This window comes from Grammomys surdaster, unplaced genomic scaffold (genome assembly GCF_004785775.1).
Source record: "Grammomys surdaster isolate TR1022 unplaced genomic scaffold, NIH_TR_1.0 367, whole genome shotgun sequence".
NCBI lineage: Eukaryota > Metazoa > Chordata > Mammalia > Rodentia > Muridae > Grammomys > Grammomys surdaster.
In genome coordinates, this window is record NW_021604786.1 from 4,952,960 (window position 1) to 4,974,974 (window position 22,015).

Sequence of the window (22,015 nt, forward strand, 5' to 3'; positions counted from 1 at the left end):
TTAGCAAGCACTAAGTTGCAGGAATGTGAGCCATTCCAACTTCACAGAAGGTGGCTCGCTGCATTCCGTTTCTTTGGAGTTAAGATCAAAAGGGGAAAAAAAACCCAGAAGAAAATATTAAACCCTTTAATGAGTTTGGAAGTTGGTGATTCATATTAAGTCTAGCAATAACTATGAATTGACTGTATTTTCACTAATTGGACACGTTCTAAAATCCTCTTAAAATGAGGTTAAAAGTCATAGCAATGTTGTTGAGTTCATACTTTGTGCTGAGAAGTCAGCCGGTCCCTCGAAGAGTAAAAATCCCGAGGAAAAGAGACATTACAACCTGCTTAAAGAGATGGAGTGTATGTGAACTAGAGAGGACTCTTGAATACAGGTGGGCTATATACCAGGATTGGGGTCTTTTAAAGTATGAAAACACTTGCGGGCGAGACATGGTTATAAAGCTAAGTAAAGCAACATGTTACATTTCCTCTGAACACCAACGGGAAAGAAGCATACTGATTGGGTAAACCCTTAGCTTTGCCCAGCATGAATCCAAGCAGGAACAGTTTAATGCAAACACCGGCACTGTGAACACTAGGAGGTGCCAAGATTCCCTGAACATTTCTAATGCAATAATCTGTCCAATCTCTTTGAAAAGCTTTGAGGCCATTAGTGGGTGTGATTTTACTTTATGCGTGGGGGAAGTGACCCGGGAGTGTCTGGATTTGACAGTAAACCTCCTTAGTAACCACCTTCAAGCAGGTAAATGTAGGGCAAATCCCATAGCCAAAGGAAACATTAGGTAACCAAAAGAGGCAAATATGTAGGGTCGGGCTTGTAAGCTCAGCGGTTAGGGTGTTTACGCAGCACTCCGGAGACCCTCGATTGAATCTGTGCATGCATAAAGGGGGTACGGTGTCCTTGGTTGTAAGCTCTTGGGAGGTGGCGGTAGGAAGGTCAGAAATTCAAGGTCATCTGTAGCCTCCGCTACATTCATGGTGTGTATGGAGGCTCTTCATTCTCCCAATATAATACCCTGTTGTTTCCAGGCTTTTTATTATGGAAATTTCAAACACTTGCGAGAGGAGACAGTGTACTAACCCCACCTCTTCCGCAATTTTAAATCACAAGTCCATCCATCCATCCGCCTCCCCCGGTTTTTTTGGAGTAAGTTGCGGATTGTCACTTCCATCGCTAGCTAAATATGCGCCTCTAAAATTAGAGTCAGTTTTTCCTACTAAAGACCACAATGCCATGATCAGACTTTTTAAACGTTACAAAAAAATTGCTGAAGATCAACCATCAAGAGCCAAAGCCCCAAATCGCTTATTATCTTCCCTTTAGAGCAAGCCTTCTGTGTCAACACCAGAACTGCTACTTAAGTAAAATTCTCAGTTTCCACTGTAATTCGAGCAGCAGGTGGCCCCACGGGTCTCGTGAGTGGGCGGGGCCTGAGCTCCGGTTAGGCGTCGCTGCCTCCCACACTGGTTGCCTTGACGATGAAGGCTGCTTCCTCTAGAGAAAACGTGGCAGGGTCCGCCACAGTATTGACCTCCTGGGGGATGACCACCCCCGGGGGGGTGACGCCAGCAGGCAGCACGACTGACTCTGAGGTATGAGCCCCTTTCCAGGCAGTCCAGGGCTGGGTCCTCCGCTAATACCAAGGTCACTCAAGGTCAAGGCCAGAGTCACGGGGGACTCAACCTGTAATGGCCTGCAAGCTGCTCCTTTGGGCAGGGGTCCCTAGGACCCCTGAAGCTCATTACAAACCCTGTGAGCTTACTCTGGAAAGTTCCATGCTCACACAGCCTCACAAATATGCAAATCTTCAACTGGAGGGAAAAAAAAAAGAAGCAATCCCTGATCTTAAAGGGGACCAGTCGCTTTTTGTAAATGCCACCGATTGTGAAGATCAACAACTGATGAAAAGGTGTTAAAGACTGCCCGCTATCTGAGTGAGTCAGGCTTAGTTTCTATTGTCACCTGGCCCTGTCCTAGGAGACCAAACACCCTGATCTGAGAGTCTGTTCTCTGCCTCTGGCCTCCTGGCTCGTAGTAAATTTGTTTCTGGTACTCCAGGGACCTCTTGGATAGCACAAGGTCACCTTAAGACCCCCTCCTAGCACTAACTATTAATGGGTGGGGGACATTAAGTCATTTTGCCCCTAGACTTAATGCTTGAAAGTTTATTATTATTGTACTTTTATTTATTTGTGGGTGGGTGGACTAAAGTCGCAGTACCGGTGCTTCTGCAGAAGGTGCCACACTCCTTGCTAGGATTTTAACCACAAGTGCATCAGCTAAGGCATCTATTTAAAAAAAAAAAAAATGTTTAAATCTCGCTGAGTCTACCAAGTACTGTTTCTAGGATGTTATTTTTTTTCCCCTTCCTTTTTTAAAGACTGAAGAGTGAATAATGAAGTGTTAATTAACACGGCTTTGTTCAGCCTCCGTATTAGTCTAAACAACAACAGTCTTTGTGAAGAAGATAAGTATTCGCTGCAGACTCAGCAGTCAGGAAGCACAAAGCCAATAATTTCATGCCTTCCTCTCCAACAAGGGAGCAAGCCAGTCCCACTCCACCCCCTCCAGGTCCCCCAGTACTGCAGGCAGACCGCTAAGCCTGCAGGCTCTCCCATGAGCCTTTCTAAATAAAATTAGCATACATTAAATGCACATTTTAACATGATAAACTGGATTCTAAGCTCATTCCTCCCTTGTGATCCCTAATGTAAGTTAACATAATTTTTAAACCAGCATAGGAAACTTTCCAATTAAATCCTGCATCGTTTAAACATACACAAAATCTTCTATGACTATATGTCTCACATGCTAACTTACCAGTGGATGTAATGCCCTTTCTAAGAACATTTAGTGATTTGAGGCTTAATGAATCAGTACAAGAGGAAGAGGGGGGGGGAGAGCTTAATAAAAAAGACTGAGCCATATACATAACATGTACACATACATAAATCTATATTTCAATTGTTATTAGCTCAGTCTTTTTATTAGTAAGAAACTGAAGAAATCCAGTTGTTCCGGGGGCTTCCTTGGTACTACCCCTTCACCAAGAATGGCAGTTAATATTCAGAGGTGCGTTCTCCATTTTCCAGCCCTGAAAAACCGAGTCTTTCTAAAACACAGCAAGATGGTCCACCATCAAGACTGCCCTTCTGGGCTGTCTAGGGTCTTTGAGGTTGGCAGGAAAACATGACAAAAGACCCTTGTAGGCCAGTGCTACTCCTTGCAGAGCTCATCCCCTTAATAGGGATCTACTTAATAAGGATCTACTTAGTAGGGATCTTTTCTGGTAAATTCTGTATCTAAATTGATTCAACCAGAAGGCCATCTAGTCACCTGAGGCATGCAAGAATGAACTATTTATTTTCCGGCCAAGTCTATCAGAAATAAAGCACACATTTCACTCACTGTGCTTCTGCATGTGTTGGTGATGGGCAACATCGAGAATAAAAAAAATGGTTGCCCTATTCACATAGTTGGTCTTCAAGCAATTATGTTAGCACATTGATATCACAGGCAGTCTGCCGTGTGCCATACCAGGCGGTTCACCAGAAACTGGGGTCTATGCTGTGATACCCCTGAGCAGAGGGCATGGGACGCGGAACTAGGAAAGGAAATTGTATGGGAAATCCCATGAGCTCGGCTTGCTAGTATCTGAACTATGAAGTCCAGTTTCTTCAATAATATTGAACAAAAATACCTAAGCTTTCAGCCTTTATTTGTATGAATGTGCAAGGACAAAAGGAAAAATTAACAAAAATTGAAACTAAAAGATAGCTATTATAGACCGATGTAAAAATAACTTATATATAAATATCCAGTTCAAATTCTGCAGCCTCCTGGCCAGTTAGTTCATAAATAGTATCCTCAAAAAAAAACGCTAATTCTTAAAAGAGATGTGGCTTAGCTCACATGAGAGAATTACAGGGAGTGAAACTGTTTCTGTCCTGATCGCTGCTGCTGACTGTGAGTCACAGCATGTCCCCAAGAGGGGATGCGAACCTGGTCCCTCTGGTAAAGCACTGGAATGCAGACATTGTCTTACGGGAAAAGATGCTGAAGTTTGTCTTAGAGATTGTCGGTATGTCTGGTGGGAATCTGTAGGCAGATTTATCTACCATCTGATGGTCCTCCAAAATGTTAGAGGTAGTCCTCCCAAACACCCTGTTGGGCTCCACGTGAATAGCAAACCTTCGAGTTTCTGCATTGTCAATATCATCCAAGAAACTTTCTTATGATTGAAGTATGATGCTTCCATGTGGGTGAACTGTTGTACGATACAGGTCAACCTGGGCAGACTGTGTGATAGTGGGAAAAAAATGTAACATAAATAGACCTCAAATGTCACCATCTGTATTAGTGTGCGGATGCAGGGACACAGCCTGACTCGTTTCTTCTTGTACTTAGAGCTACAGACCTTTAAGCCATCCTGTTCTCCTTCTGCCCTCCTCTCAGGTGAGCCCAACTCATTTTCAGTCTTCTGATATTAAGAGATTTAGGCTCTAAGAGCAAGTCTTTAAGAAGTCCAAATTCTTACATACCGGTGGGGGAGGCTCTTGCATATGCCAAGGGGCACATGCGGAGGTCAGAGGGCAACACAGGGGTGTCAGTACCCTCCTTCAACTGTGAGCACCAAGGTTCAAAGTTATCAGGCTTGAGTTACAAGCAACTGACCCACTGAGCCATCTCACAGGCCCAATATATATTCAATAATATATAATGATATTATTATATTATATAAATGTTATATATTATATATAATTATATGTATGTGTATGTATACGTATTGTATATGTATGTATATACTTTTGTGTATATATATATATATATATATATATATATATATATATATATATGTGTGTGTGTGTAATTTGAAATGAGTATTCTTCCTGCTGTCTCCTCTTATCACACACAGAACAGGTAGGGATAATATGAGTGGACTGTCCACTGAAGCAGGATACTGGTTTTCTATGTATGGGCAAAATTATACATTTTAGATTGCTGTTCTCTTCCACTAACTAGACTCTGTGTGTGTGTGTGTGTGTGTGTGTGTGTGTGTGTGTGTGTGTGTGTATGTGTGTGTTTATGTGTATGTATGTGGAAGCCAAGGGGTCCACATCGTATGTCCTCTTCAAGTCACTTAATTTGTGAGACAGGGCCTCTTCTTACTGGGATGTGAACCTCACCAATTCCCCAAGACCTGTGGTTCTCAACCTTCCTAAAGCTGTGACTCTTTAAGACAGTTCCTGGTGTTGTGGTAACCTCCAACCATAAAGTTATTTTCATTGCTACTTCCTAAGTGTAATTTCACTACTGTTATGAATCATAATGTAAACATCCCCGGAGACAGAGCATTGGGACAGGGGTCGCTACTCACAGGCTGAGAACTGCTGCTTTAGACTCTCTGGCTATGGCGTTCCAGGGATCTGCCTGTCTCAGCCGATGCGGTACTGGGATTATTAATGCCCACTCCCTGGTTTTTCATGTGAGTTCCAGGGATCTGAACTCAGGCTCTGGTGATTTCATAGCAGGCAGTGTACCCGCTGAGCCATCCTCCCCAGACTGAGAAGTCCATCCATTCTTTATCATGGTTACACCATTTATATATTGAACTTTTGCATCTAGTTCGGGAAGGCCCTGCCCACCATCTCAACTCCTTCCAAGTGTCTGTATTCCCTCCTAAGAATTTAAAAGTTATCTTGTAAAGTTCTGGGAGACTCCCCCTGGAGTTCAGCATTGTCTTTGCTTTACATTTATGATGTGCGAGGAATTTATCCCTTGAGTCTTGAAGGAGTTTCTGCTACGTATCTTTTATCAATTCTTATCCCTCAAGTTCTGACCGAGTCTTAGAATTTTGCTACAACTCTTATGCCTTTATTATCCTCAGAACAAAGCACAATTCAATAACTTTGGACATTTCCATTTCTAATTAGCTCCTCAAATGGAGAAAAGAAACCGGCTTTGTGTATTTACGTTATGTATAACCGTCTTACCCCGTTTCCTAGCTGAGCGTTAATACAGTGTCAGCCTTCTTAAGGACACTATGATGTCATCTTCAAATAAAGGCCCTTTTGTTCCTTTGTGTCTAATGCTTAAGCCGAGTGTTTCATTTTCTTATCTTCTTACCATAATGGAGAAGAATGAGTCTAATGTTGAATTACAGGAAAGTTGCTCGTCTGGATCCCATTTCCAGCTCTTGGTTTGACAGTGCTGACTATTTGTCCCCGTGTTCTCTATGATGGTGGCTGTTAGTTTTGGCAAATAGTCTCTGGCCTGGCTCTGTTTTCTTTCTCCATTTAATTTTACCAAGTGCTTTGCTGCTGAGTCTAGAAGGTACCTGGTCAGCATTTATGTAACAGTCACAGAATCGATGTCGAATGTGACCTAAACGTGATGTTCCCTGTCATGGGTTCTGTCTGGGAGATGGTCCATCAGCGTGCTTTAGCACAGTGGGATCCACGCTTCCGAGATCCATCTTTCACTAGTTCTTGAACTAGACAGTTCTGGTTTGTTAGAGATTTGGATTTCTCTATTCTCTTTATTCTTCTTTGGGCTCTTCCTTGTAGATGGGCAGCTTTTAAAAAACTGAACTCTTAAAAGCCGAAAATTCTTAACCTAGGTTTTGATTGACCTGGGTTTTGACCAAGTATAATACCAGATGGGCATGTACCAGATGACTTTACAAAAGGTAGACTCCAGTTTGGGGTCCCGTTTGGTCAGATACATTTTCTCCTCTATCCTCACTAAATATTTTTTTCCATTAATTTCTGTATTTGTTCACTTTACACTTCATCCGCAGCCCCCCCCCTTCTCCCAGGCCCCCACCATGTCACACAGCCCATCCCTCACTCCCTTCACCTCTGAGAAAGGGAGGTTCCCCCCTGGATACTAACCCACCACGGCACTTCAAGTCACTGCAGGACTAAGCACATCCTCTCCCACTGAAGCCAGACAAGGCAGCCCAGTCAGGGGAACAGGATTGACAGGTAGGCAGCAGAGTCAGGGTAAGCCCCCCACTCCAGTTGTTGGGGGACTCACATAAAGACCAAGCTGACATCTGGTACATATATGCACGGGACCTAGGTCCAGCCCATGTATGTTCTTTGGTTGGTGGTTCAGTCTCTAGGAGCCTACAAGTGTCCCTACTAAGTTTTGACAATTTATATTTTTCTAGGAAATCTCCCACCTCCTTATTTTTTTTTAATGTTTTGCCACCTGCTGTGGCAGACACTCACTGAATCACACTTACCAGAGAGCTGACTTTTTACCTATATTTTTAAATAGCTAACTCTTCATTTTATTTGTCTTTCTTTCCTTTACTTAGTTACGCTCTTTTACAAACAACTGGTTCCCTAGCCTTGTGAGAAGGTCACGTTGAGGTAGGTTAGGCCCAACCAAGCTCAGCATCTAAGAGGTACCAGCCAGTACCTTAGCGACGCAGACAGGTGATGCCTCTGTGGACCACACTGGCAGAACCCAAGTGGGTGCAGGATATGCTGGAATGGATCAAATGTTCAAATAAAGACAGCAACAATATTCCTGACTTTCCTTTTGCCTAAGACTTCTTTAGGGTTTAACACAACGCTGCTCCTCAGTTCAAAATCCAGCATCTGTAGACAAGCTCACGTTCCTTCTGACTGGGAAAGCCCTCTTTCCTCATCCAACAGATCTGTTGTCTCTCCTTTAATGAGGCTCTTTAGAGACTCTCCCATATGAAGCACCATCAACAATGGGTGCAGAGTTACAAATGTGGGGTGTTTAAGTGACACCAAGGAGAACCCAGACACAAGGTTGTCTGGTAAGTAACTGAAGGCTTAACATGTTGACATTGGAAAGGACGCTAAGATCCACCAGGCGGTGGGAAGATGTGAGTTAGCAGTGCGGTGTAGCCGCAGAGCTCCCAAGCTGGAGACACAGGGAACAAAGAACCAGAGATAGGCAGGCAAGTGTAGCCTGTTTATGAACTGCTGGTCTATCTTCCGGCTGGCTATACAGATTGGAATGTATGCCCTGAAAGATCAAAGGTTTTCAATCACCTAATACTCTTTCTAGTGCAAAGCAGCAAAATTTTTTTACAATATATATTACATGTATGTGTATATATATGTATATACAATAGAACACATATGAACATGTATATGATTATGTATATAAGAAGAAAGGAGGAGAGGAGGCCTCATTTAAAGTAGGTCCAGAAATACAGGCATTTGTATAAATGGTGCTATTACTAACACTAAAACTAATTAGAGAGGCAAACTCTGCTGAAAGATGATCTCTTAAACCCACACATTTTAGGAAAAACAGTGGCTCTGGTATCGGGCATCATTGCTTCAGCTCTGACTGTCTAAGATTCGCTTTATACTTCTATAACTTTATATCTGTATAAACCTTATACAGCTCTATGTGACTCAATTTTTTTTTCTATTCTGAATTTTTCTAGCCAAGTAGCCAAGTAAATGGATGTGCATGTCTGTCTTTAATTTTCTGGGTCTCTTCTCTTCTCTTCTCTTCTCTTCTCTTCTCTTCTCTTCTCTTCTCTTCTCTTCTCTCTCTTTCTCTCCCTCTCTCCCTCTCTCTCTCTCTCTCTTGCTCTCTCGCTCTCTTGCTCTCCCACTCTCTTTCTCTCTCTCTCTCTCTCTCTGACTCATCACGGCAGTCCCATGAGTACCCAAACACAGAAAATGATTTTTACAAAAAAAAAATTATTAATCTAAATTTAAGATCAAATGAGTTGGCTCGGGTCATAAAATTAATCAGCAACCAAACCATCACCTCGACAGCAGTTCTTCTAAATCCCCAGTTCCGCAACTCTCTCCCAGCCGAGCGCACCATCATGGAATGGAGATGAAACTCAACGGTCCCTCCGTAACCCATGCTGACTCAGCAGGGCTTGCAAAATTCCAAACAGAAGGGAACATAGGAGGAGCGTGTAAAATAATTACCAGTATAAGAACGAGTAGTCTTTAGTCCTAATAAACGATGTGTATGGGCAAAACACATTTAAGCAAACGTAACACCATGTGTCTGACTGAAATACTATCCTCCACCCCACACCCAATCGATTTCATTGGGCTTCGAAGTATCTGAGAGCCCAGCAGGTGCAAAATATATCACAGCAGGTGTGAAAATATCAGATTCAAACAATCATATGACCTAGATAGGTTTAATTTATTCATATGTAATAGCGCAGCCTCAGTGTAACAATCTAATATTAAGCTATAGCAATGGTGTTAGCTTTGGGAGTCTCCATTGGGAAGCAATCGTGCCGATGCTGTAGTTCAGTGGGTAAGGTGCTTGCGTAATGGGTAGGAAAGCCTCCAGCACCAGATGAGCTAGCTATGACCGTACTCTCTTGGAATCCCAGCATCGCTGGGAGACAGAAACCAGAGGATCAGGGGTTCAAAGTGACCTTCTGCTTTACAGCGAGCTCCAGGAGATCTTGAGAGACGTGTGGGGGAGTTGGGGGTGGGGGTGGGGGAAGGGACACATGATAATTGCAGAGTAGCCTGGTTATTAGCTACAGTGAGCATCTCCTCATTCTTACATATCGGATGCCATCATGTAAACAGTTCAGTCCCCGTTTGGTGGATGACATTCACCTCTGCTCCCTAGATTCCCAGCAAGCTTCGATCTGTGTGCAACTGCCATCCTCTGGCTGGATCTCGGGCTCCTCTTCCGTCTTGATTCGCAACCCTTCTTTTCCTACTGTGACCTGGGACAGCCTTGTCAGTTAACCGACATCTTTAAACTTGACCTTCTTGACCCCCGCCATCTCTAATTAGTTTCTAAATATTTGTACCTCGCTCTGCGCAACCCACCGCATCTCTTCTTCGAAAGGTCCCGAACCACCTGCTTTGGAGACTCCAGCTCTGCATCAAAACTGTGTTTTAAGACTCTTGTTTCCTTTAATCCCTTCCCCCACACTTCCTGTCATCACTCATTTCGTCTGCCTCAGATTCCAATCTTGTCCGACTATTTCCCTACTCAGAAATCCCTTGACTCTCCATCTTCTGTATTGGTGAGAGAAAAGCCGACGGCTCACCATTCCGCCGACGGCTCACCATTCCGCCACTGGCCCGTGTCTGAAAGGTCTATGATCCCACATATAGCTGTTGTAGTTTGTAAGCATTTAGAAGGTATATACTGTCAACTTAAACTCGGGCCCTCCCACAATATCCCGCAGTGCGCTCGGCCCACCTGACGACATCGCTTCCTGGTGCCTGTCCTGCACACCCCTGGGAATCTTTAGGGTAGGGTCCTGGTATTTAGGTCCTGAAGGGACCCTCTTTTCTGTGAAGTTCAGCCATGTTCCTGTCCTCGTCTTTGCGTAGAGGCTGAACGTCTCACTTAGTCCAGCTCATGTTCATTTTTCTTTGAAATATTCCTTCCAGCTGTTTGAGAATTGAATCCACGCTGGCGATGCGTTCTGACGAACTCCACCCCGACCCCTGTCCCCATCATGCTTGGCTCGTGGTTTGCTCATCAGTGGTTCCTTTTCCTGACTCGACACTGAACTCCTTGGAGTGAGCGAGCCTCTCCTCACTTCCCCTCTCTTGAGCCTTCATTCAGTTCAACCGGGAATAAGTAGAATGCATATAAGCAACATGTAGGAATAGACAGTCAGTGTTTGCTGAATTGTAATGCAGCCTCAGATCTGCATATACCTTTGGATAGGCTGTCTAGCCATCTAACCATGTGACTTTTCAGGGGTGAGCCACTAACACACGAGAACAGGAAAGAAAAACAAAAGTCAAAGATTTTTTTATATCATTGGGGTCAGTATGCAAAACATATGATTCAGATAAACTCGTTCTTCTTTGATTTGCTTTAATAGAAAAATATTGAATTCCAGGAGAATGAAAGGATTCTGTCTCCAGATATACTCTCCTCTGACCAGATCATTGACCTGCTAGGAGAAGAGGACGAAAATGGAATCCAAGAGTAAGTTACTCCAGAGTCTCAGTCAAGTACAGACCAGTTCTAGTCCTTCATTGCTAAGTGACCACGGTGCGTTATTTATACATATTAAGCTTTTAATTCAAACTATGTGCTATTACAGTATGTACTAAAATATGTCAAGTCTTTGGAACGTGCACGCGCGCACACACACACACACACACACACACACACACACACACATGCACGCAAGACTAATTGACTCTGTGCAGCTCAGGAGCCTTTGCTGGTGATTAACATGCATTGGAAACCTAAATATTTATATTGACCAAGGGCCACCTGTATCTACGCGGTGCCTGCGCGTCTCTTGTATGCACGAAACTGTCAATATGTCCAATAATCTAAAGGACACCCTTTTCTAACATTAACGATATCAGTATAATATAGTAAATACGTCACTAGCATTGTTAAGTAGGTTATTGTCTTAATTTGAGCTACTGTTGCTGTGATCAAACATTGCAACCAAAGCAACTTGGGAGGAAGTGGTTTGTTTATTCAGCTCATACTTCATACTTACCGTTCATCATTCAAGTTAAGTCAGGACAGAAACTCAAACAGGGCAGGAACCTGGAGTGAGAGCTGACGCAGCAGACTTGGGGAGGGGCTGCTGACTGGCTTCCACCTTATGACTTGCTCAGCTTGCTTTCTTATAAACCCCAAGGCCATCAGTCCCTCCCCCGGTGGCCCCACCCACAATGGGCTTGGCCCTCCCCCGTTGATCATTAATTAAGACTATTCCCTATTGGCTTGACTGCAGCCTGATCTTATGGAGGCATTTTCTTCCTTGAAGTTCCCTCCTCTCAGATGACTCTAGCTCGTGTCAAGTTGACGTCAAACTAGCCAGCACAGTTGGGATTTTGAAAATTCTGCACACTAGCCATTTACCAATGATATTTATCAAAAAAAAATATGATGCTATTCTCCAGACACTTACAGCATGTGTTGTTTCAAATGTAGGTAAGATGGAATTTGTCACAGTAATTCTATTGTTGCCCTCTCTTGGGTATGCAGTACTAGGGCATGTCATTTATTTAGAATATTAGCCAGATTGGTCAATCAACATTATTTCCTTCATGATGTCTGTTAGCGGCTAAAAAGGTGTCTCGGTGGCTGAGAGCATGTAATGGTCTTTAAAGGGGCCATGTTCTATTCCCTGTACCCACATTGGGAAGTTTGCCTATAACTCTAGCTGCAGAGAACACAAAACTCTTTCTGGCCTTGTGGGCACCTGACCCATTTGCACACAACCCTCCAGATAGCCTAGCCACACACACACACACACACACACAAACATCCCTTAAAGAAGATGTTTTAGTCATCCTCCATTTTTAAAGTCATCCCACCTTGAAGTGGAAACCCACTTGGCTGTGGAGAGTAACCCTGGGTTGGTGTGATCGAGAACCTGGGCCCGAATTCTGGTCTTGAAAGCCAATACACAGGACATAAGCAAGGTGTCAGAGACCACAACGAACACATAGAAAATGACTCTCTCAGAGATGGCCACAGACAGACTTTACAAGTGCTGTGGCACTGAAGCGATTTCCTCCTGAGAAGGAGCTGTGGCATCCATCCCAGATGGCAGGGGAATCCGAGAAGAGAAAGCTCATCAAGAGAAACAAGTAACAACACTGAGGGAGTTTTCCCAAGATGCACTTCACCTCCAACTCTTGCAGACTCTTCTGGGCACCGATAGCAGTGACTGGGCCCAACTGTCTGCTGTCTGCAGCTTCCTGAGAGTTGGTCAGAGAACTAAAATTCTCACCAGTTTTAAATGATGCTTTGTAACACTTTTAACATTTTTACAAAATAAATATTTACTGGGTTAGGGATTGTTAGACACACACACATACCACTGGTCACAGATGGATCTTGATGTCTAAGTTTGAATCTTGATCTACACAGGGGAAGAAAAAAATCAACTTCAGTAAGTTGTTCTCTGTGCTCCACACTTGTGCACACACACACACACATACACACACACACACATACACAAACACACGCACAGGTAACAAATAAATACGAAACCATTTTAAAAGTTGACTTCAAGTAATTACTCACGATATTAATAATACACATTGCGATTTTATGTGCCATGTTTCTCCTACTTCAAGGCCACAATATGAAAGTGGTGTTTGTCATCCGCAGCAATACTCAATACTGAGTGAGAACAAATCAGGGCAAGTGACAGTTATTTAATCCAGCTTCCAATTTACTTGTAATGAATAGTAAGTAAAATGTCAACATTAAAAAATGCCAAACATCTTTTATTTAATAGTAACTAATATTAAATAAAATGTTAGTTTTTTTTAGAATCATATGATTTTACCACATTGTAACTTATGCTGTGGTTATGGATCCTATCTTATTAAAAAAAACACACACACACACACACTTTTTTTTTGGTTATTGATTGTGCTTTGTTGTGACATATCCAAATTCAGAAAATACTTTTGAGCATCGGGTGTATACGTGGATCAAAGCCAGTGTCACAGCAGTTGATAAAGGACAGGACAAAGCAGCTCGTTCAGTGACAGAAGCGTAGGCTCACCAGTTCACAGTCAGCCTGGCTTTCAAAACACTCCAGAACAGCCAGAGCCACCTGGCCAGATACCATCCTAAAGACACAAAACACAACATAAAACTTAGCCACATAGGAAATACGTGCAACAGCTGTGTTAAAAACAGGTTGACATTGCCAGTGATCAAAACATACAGATCACACAAAAGGATGTCAAATTTTAGGACCGCAATACTTGGGAGCCATTTTTTTTTAATTTTCTCATGTTTTTAAATAAAATTTCTGTAACAATACTCTACATGTGTTTGCAATCATTTTCAATTTAAAAAAGCGTTATTGTAAGCGATAGTCATATATTTTTCAAAAAGACAGTAGTATAATTTAATTATCCTCTCCCGGGTGACCAAAATAGTCCAAGATTATGCAGTTTGAAAAGCTATAAACCTCCTTAAATAAATTACAACAAAATCACCATATTTCCCTACACTTCACAATTATGAGTTTTTTCTCTATACCAACAGGCAACCCAAGAGACACGAGGGATTATTCAAAATACATTTTGAAATAGACTTCACATGTCTGGTGTTCTTCTCATGACTTCTTACTGCTATCAATATTTTATTTATATGTAACTCAGCAATACTTACAAATCCATTCCAAAGTTTCATTTAAAAAAAAAAAAAAAGACTGGAGAGATGGTTCAGCAGTTAAGAGCACCAGCTGCTCTTCCAAAGGTCCTGAGTTCAATTCCCAGCACCCACACGGTGGCTCACAACCATCTGTAATGGGAAGAAGACAGACAGTGTACTCACATACATAAAATACACAAATAAATCTTTTTTAAAAAACTATAAACAACAAAAACCAGAGGTGTCTGCAAAAATAGCTCAGCAGTTAAGAACACCAGCTGCTCTTACACAGGTCCCAGGTTCGATTCCCAGCAACCACACGGTGGGTGACAACATCTGTAAGTCCAGTTCCAGAGGATGCAGATCAAATGTCATCCTCTGGTCTCCTTGGGTACCACACATACAGGTGGCACCCAGACAAACATGCAAGCCAAACACTCACACACATAGAATGAAAATTAAAAAGAATTTTAAAAATCTTTTTAAGTTAGAGAGGCTAGTTAAAATTAACTCTATAAACACAGAAGTAACACTGGACCTTGGTTTTGTTTGACTGCTTTGGAAACCAAGTCTTAATCTGTCACCCAGGCTGGCCTCAAGCTCAAGGGAACATCCCTGCCTCTGCTTCTCAAGTGCCACACTTTCGGTTACGCACCACCACACCAGGTCTACCAAGATGCCCTCAAGGTTACTACAGCCAGACTGCTCTGAGCTGCTCAATTGGTCTGTAGAGCTAGCTCTTGTGATGATGCACTTCAGAGGAGAAAGGTGTTCAAAGTTCCAAGGCATGAAGAAATGACAAAATAGTTCTACTGACACTCTTGATGCGGCAGAACAAATGGTTGCATTGCCTCTGGCCACCTCACGGTTCCACTGAGCTCCTTTCCCTTCCTGTCCGTCAGCCCACACTGTCCGTAGCTCTCTCTCCCTCCTGTCTCTCTGACTCCATCCTCTCTCATGACCAAACTGGCCAACAGAACCCAGAGGACCTGCGTTCCAGCTGCAGCCGTAGTTTGCTCAGCATCACTCCCCGTATTTCCTCCTGTGGAGTGAAATGACTTGTGCAAAAATATAACAGTCAACACTAAGCCCTGAGGATCAACCAGGGGCAGGAATCCACTGGTACTAGGAAATGAGAAAGAGAGAGGGAGGGAAGGAGGGAGAGAGGGAGAGAGGAAGGGAGGGAGGGAAGAATGAGGGACAGTATGGACAGTATGGGCCAAAGCTGGAATGGAGGTAGTCAGAGAGTAGTCACTTAAATAAGCTTGGAAACATCAGCTTTGAGTTCATTCAAACATATGCACTAAAAAAAAAAAACAAAAACAAAAAAAAAAACAAAAAAAAGAAAAACAAAAAAACAAAAAACAAACAAACAAAAAAACGAAAGCAAGGAACACGTCCAGGTATTTGGGTCAGATATTTACTTAAGAATACACAGAATGCAGACGGCAGATGAAGAGAACATAGTCAGGGGGGAAAACCGACAGAAGCAAGAAGAAACATTCACCAAAAGTCATGATTAAAGACTGCATCGATTCCACAAGGCAGGAGATTAAAGAGCTGGTAAGATATGCACATAAAGGAACCGTTGAAGCTAAAAGAGGACGCTGAGCGCAGAGAAGGAACGCTAACGTGGAATCTGCTTTGCCAAAAATGAAGTCAGTGGCAAGATAAAATGTAGGGAAATTCACACCAATGAATATGTCTTAATGCATGGGGAGGATACAGGAGCAACACAAGGAACAAGAAGAGAATTAGGCTTCATGTAATACATCCTCAGGTTTTCCCGTTTCAGCAGGATGAAGCTTCAGAGATCGCTATGTCCAGGATAAAGTGACCCTGGAAGGACAATGAACAACAGGCAGATCTTGTGCAGTTCCCTGTCCAGGCGGGACAGCAGCTGTCTGGGGGAACAGACAAGTCATTAGAACCTGGTCTGTTGAAAGAAACGGATTTCAGAACCAGATTCTAGCAGAGACTGTTCAGGACATTTTTACATAAAGAACTCAAAAGCTAGGGTGTGTCCTGCGGTTTAATTGAAAAAAAAATCGACCGATTGCCTCAGGCAAGATTAATCAATTCATTATGCATGTAACATAACAAAATCAGGCAAGATTAATCGATTCATTGACGACGCATCTCACATAACAATAAGAAAACTGCCAAAGAGAAATTGTGATCTAAAATAAAATAAATCCCTGTCAGTAAGCACAAGACTCATTTGAAATTAAAATAAAGTCGAACAGGATAATTATAAACCAGAACAACTATTCTAGAACATTTTGGTAAAAAATAAGTATGTGCGTGAGGGGGAAATAACCCAATTTCTTCCCTTCACGAAAATATAACTGAACTTCAGAATGCCTTGTAAACACTGTAGCCAAAAAACGAAAGGTCAATAGTCCTTGTCACACACACACACACACACACACACACACACACACACGCACACACACGTTCTTAGAAAATCATTTGTCAAAGCAACCAGAAGGGGTGGAGGAGCTAGATGCTCAGTGTACCCAGCGCTTACCCTGCACTGGGATGAGGAGCCCCAGCCACCATGTTAAAGCTGGGAGTCATGGCGACTGCCTGTAATTCCAGCACTTGGAGGCAGACAGCAAATCCCAGGGCAAGCTGGCAAGTTAGCCTCTGGCCTCCACACGCATGCGAATAAATATGCATGCTAAACCTTTTTAAATGGATGCGTATACATAAATATTACATGTAGGTATACACATAAATATACATAAACATAGGCCTATATTATATATAATGTCCCCATCAAACTCGATTTTGAAGTCAAACTGCCTTCTAAGTTTCCCAGTGTGGGAGATTTTAGGTAAGGACTACAAGATAATTGCCAGTAACAATCAAAGCTACTCGTGAATTCTTTTCTGATTGTCGTACGAGGGAAGACAAGCACCCTCATCCTTGTGAACTAATAAAATAGTCGGATACCTACAGCAACGCCCTCCTCTTAGGCCAGTTTCCTAGGCTGAACAGCATCAGGTAGCATGGTGGGAAGGGGAGGGAGACAGAATCTTTGCTAGAAATCTTCAGACTTCATGTAGGGTTGGTGGTTTCCCAGACAGGGCTGCACCTGTGTGTCATATGTGTAATGTGTGACCAATCAGAAACGCTTCTACAAGAGCGTCCAGGGTTTAGTCTACTGAGGCTGTCCCTCCCTCCTTCCTCCTTCAAGGCTTTGTTACATCCTCTGGTGTCTCTCTTTCTTCGATCACTTCACATAACTCAGATTACCAGCACTTGATAAGGACGTTGATTTGTTACACATGTTTAAAACACAATTGTATTAACTTCTAAACTTGTTTCAATTTTCATGCTTTGAATACGATGAAGGACAAAGGCTTCCCCTTTTGAAAATGGCAGGGTGAATTTGTCCCAGGTTCCGTCACCCAGCTTGTCCCAAGAACCACAAGCAACAAGGAAAGCCAACTAAGCTGAAGGCCCTAGCCTTGAGCTTTGGAGATGAACCCCCATGGTTATCACAGATCATCTGGACATGACGGAAACAGTTTGAGGGAGATACATACAGTTCCAGGTCTTAGAAGGAAGGGAAGATAAAGGAAACTTCCTGGAGGGAGAAAAAAAAACCCTACATGCCATGACAAGAAGCCCCAGTAGCAGTGTAGGACAGGGATGTGCAGGGATGTATCTATTTATGCTACAGTAACATGAGCCTATTTTTTTTCTTCTTTTACCTCACTAACCAAAACAGCAATAAGTGTTCAAGGAATTGACAGAAAGTAACTCCATACAGGAAATGCCTGTGAGTTTGTGATCAGACTGCAGGAAATACCAAGTAGTTTGTATCACGACACGGGAAGCAGCTAATAGTTTGTACCATAGCCAGATCTCCACATCCATTTCATTCCCCACAAGCAACTGTCCACAGACATCAACTAAGTTCACTCAAAGAGAACTAAGCCATGAGGAATACACATGCAGAGACGGTGCATCCAGAACATACAGGCAGAGAAGGGATAGGACAAAGGCCCCACCAGAAAGACGTGACCAGGAACACACAGAAAATACAGGCAAATGTTGTGCCCGTGGGTTTTTAAAACCGCAACAAGAGCATAAAACAGACTTACGAAAGCTAGAGAAAGGATTATGAAGAAGAAAAAATCGCAAATGTCAAAAAAAAAAGTATAAAAAGAAAGATCTTACAACAGCTCAGGAAAGGACCAAGTGTTGAACACATCCTGAGAGAGAAGTAACAAGAAATAGACTCAAAGAAAGGAAGTATGCTAGGGGAGAAAAAAAAAAGCAAGTGCACCTAACATAAAACAAACAAGATAGTGGGGACCTGTGGAGGGAGAGCAGGAGAGAGAGAACAGAAATGGGGGTTGGGAGCATCTCTAGAACACGCCTGAGACTAGGATAGGGGGAGGCCCCGGGGGTGGACTCTAGCTGAGACTCCTAGCAGTGGGAGATATGGAACCTGAACTGGCCACATCCTGTAGCCAGTCAGGACTTCCAGAGGAGGGCAAAGGACACCAACCCACCCACAAAACCTTCAACTCAAAATGGGTCCTACCTACAAGATGTTCAGGGACAAAGATGGAGCAGAGACAGGGGAAAAGGCCGACCAATGACTGCCTCAAATTGAGGCCCATCCCATGGGCAAGCACTAATCCCTGACACTGTTGGTGATACTCTGTTATGCTTGCAGACAGGAGCCTACAAATACCTGTCCTCTGAGAGATGTCGAGACTCACAACCAACCATTAAATGGAGCTCAGGGAATCTTGTAGAAGAGTTGGGGGAAGGATTAAGGGACCCAGAGGGGATAGGGACTCCACAGGAAGACCAATAGAGTCAACTTAACCTTGTCCCTTCAGAGCTCCCAAATACTGAATCACCAACCAAAGAATGAGCATTGGCTGGACCTAGGTCCCTACACACTTGTAGCATATGTGCAGCTTGGTCTTCATGCAGATGCTCCAACAACTGGAGTGGGGCTATCACTGAATCTGTTGCTTGCCAGTGAATCCTGTTCATTCCCCTAATCGGGCTGCTTTGTCTGGCCTCCGTGGGAGAAGATACCCGTAGGTCTAGTCCTGCAGTGACTTGATGTTCAGGAGGTTGGGTGGTGTGTTGGGGGGATGACACTCAGAGGATAAAGGGGAGGATCTGCATGAGGGGGTACTGGAAGTAGGGGAGGAGATGATATTAGGATATAAAGAGAATAAATAAATAAATAATCAAAATTTAAAAATTAGTTCACAGAAGATAGATAGATAGATAGATAGATAGATAGATAGATAGATAGACACACACACACAACTTGTTTTCTTTACAGAAAGAAAAGGACAATACTTAACAGTCTGTTTTCAGAAATGGAACAAATTTAATCATTAGATTGATTTATAGAGAGATCCTGGCTGGAGATATGGCTGGGCTGGTTGGGAAAGTATCTGGTGGCGGCGGCGGCGGTGGGGGGGTTCCTCAAACCCCACCTGTAAGGGCTATCTCTAATCCCAGACATAGTAACTGGACTGAGGCTGGGGCAGCAGGAGCTCAAGGTCAACTGCATGACAGCCTGTAGGAGATGTTGAATTCCAGGCAGAAAAAAATGCTAGGTGTTAAAGGTATGAGAAGTGGAGACAGAGAGAAAGGAGAAGGGGGAAGAGAGAGAGAAGACAGGAGAGAGGGGGGGGGAGGGAGGAAGGGGGGGAGGGAGGGAGGGAGGGAGGGAGGGAGGGAGGGAGGGAGGGAGAGAGGGAGGGTGGGTTCCCCATTCTTTTCCTTTCTCTCCTCTCTCCTTCTCATCTTTGAGGCTCTGATATGACCGAGTACTTTAAGCCAAGAAGCACTCTAGAGCTTTCATTAAAATACTTGCTTTCCAAAATTCTAAAAACTGTCCACTATTCAGTCGCATTGAATCGCTGCATTTTTTTTTCTTTTTCGTTACAGAAAAATGGGAGTATTTCTGAACTTTAAAAATCTCCAGACTTCCCTACGAGACGCCATTCTCCTGGACTACTATGTGTCTGGGTTCTGCTGGGCCAAGGACATGAACTTTTCTATCGACCAGTACTCGAAATTTATGACGTTGCTGGACATGTTACTTCATAATCTTCAAAGTAAGGGTGACCCCTGAATGTCATTTTAATGGGAGGAAATGTATCATGTGTAAATTAATATTCAAAAGCCAAGATGCTTGCTTCATTGTGATTCCTTTAATAAGGACTGCAGGCTTGTTTCCTAGATACAGCAGGGGCAGCTTGTTTATCATTGAATGGTAATTCCTCAAAGAATTTTTAGTGACACTAAGGTTCTCTTTGTTGATTCGCCAAAGTTATTCTAATTAGCATTCCCCCCTGCACCACAGACATCTGAGGGTACGCTGATATTTTGGCCAAGTTCTGGATATCCGGGACTACTTTGAAATCTGAATAAATCAATCTATTTTTAAAGTGGAATACTATGTATTTAGAAAAAAGTTAAATAAGTTTCTGCATGCTGTGTGCATATTACTGGAGTAAAAGAACAGGAAACACTATGCACTTTTGATAATAAAAAATAAAAACCTGAATGCGTTTTTATTTATATGCATTCAGGAAGGCAGAAAAAAATATAAAGGAAAATAAAATACGGGAAAAAAAATCAGGCATGTCTGTGAAGCCAGGCATGGAGGCACACTCTTAAATGCTAGCACTTGGAAGCAGAGAGGGGACTTAAAAGTCTAAGACAAACCTAACACATAGCAAGAATGGGTTTTAAACGTAAAAATAAAAATAAAAAAATCTGGGGAGGATGTGGAAAAGGCGGTGTGTACAGCAGGGGTTGGAGGAAGCCTTGTTCAAGCCAGATCTGCATATAAAGCAAACCTTGACTGCATCACTCAAAGGAGAACTAAAGTGTCAAAGGCCGTTTGATGTGGTTGTCTCAAGCTTTGCAACTTCTGGGCAGAGTATTCATAGTCTGAAGAGAGCAGAAGGTGAACATTTTTTCCCCCACGAGCTTCACAATCCAAATTTGAGTGAATATTTTTCCGTCTTACACCTTCCCCCACTTCCCCTTGGCCTCCAATGGCCCTTAATTGAGCTTCACATGGTCGGTATCAGTTCCAACCTGGACTTCTGACTCGCTAAGAGGCTTTGTCCAGCTAAGGCACGAGAAAGCAAAAATATAAATGCCAAATGAGGGAAAAGCAAACATTCATTTTATTTTTTCCCCTCTGGTAAGAAAACATCTTCTTCAATATAATTAGACTGTGAACAAAGAGTAGAGCTTCCGTCGGTTTCAAGGAGGTGACGTGTGTTTACAGTTAAACCAGGGGACCGTGGAGTCCTGACCACAAAGTTATCAGGCCCCACTCTACCACGGCTCCAGCCAGGAAGCATGGTCCTCCTTCGTGGTTGTAAAGTGGCCCAGCCCACCTAAGACCCACTTTGGAACAGCCAGGGTTCTGACCTGATCCTTGTCCTATGTCTGTGTTATATGTGTATAAGCCAATCTGCAGAAAACCACCTCAAATCTAAACAGATCATCTCAAAGATATAAAGGCCAGTACTGAGACTTATCTGTTTGTTTGTTTGTTTGTTTGTTTGTTTGTTTGTTTTTTCGAGACAGGGTTTCTCTGTATAGCCCTGGCTGTCCTGGAACTCACTCTGTAGAGCAGGCTGGCTTCGAACTCCGAAATCCACCTGCCTCTGCCTCCCAAGTGCTGGGATTAAAGGCGTGCGCCACCACCGCCCGGCTGATACTTATCTTAAGACCATGTTTTTGTGGGTTGTACTCACTGAAGGCAGAAAATATTTCTGGGGGAAAAAAAAGATCATGTCTGTTCACCAGGCTCAGATTTCATCCTTGTCAGTATTTCTTGAAGAATAGATAACAGCAAATAATTTATATGTTATTATTCAGAGAGAGA

General features: G+C 43.0%; 1 protein-coding gene across 1 annotated transcript in view; it reads left to right on the plus strand.

The window, feature by feature from the left end:
* The first annotated feature begins 1,473 nt into the window (after window positions 1-1,473).
* The window catches only part of Cabcoco1 (ciliary associated calcium binding coiled-coil 1), a 106,578-nt gene continuing 86,036 nt past the window's right edge, over window positions 1,474-22,015 (plus strand). Inside the window, exons 1-3 of the mRNA XM_028780278.1 lie at window positions 1,474-1,601; window positions 10,862-10,950; window positions 20,053-20,222. Coding sequence (XP_028636111.1) covers window positions 1,488-1,601; window positions 10,862-10,950; window positions 20,053-20,222 — 373 coding nt within the window. The 5' untranslated portion in view covers window positions 1,474-1,487. The remainder of the gene's footprint in view (window positions 1,602-10,861; window positions 10,951-20,052; window positions 20,223-22,015) is intronic.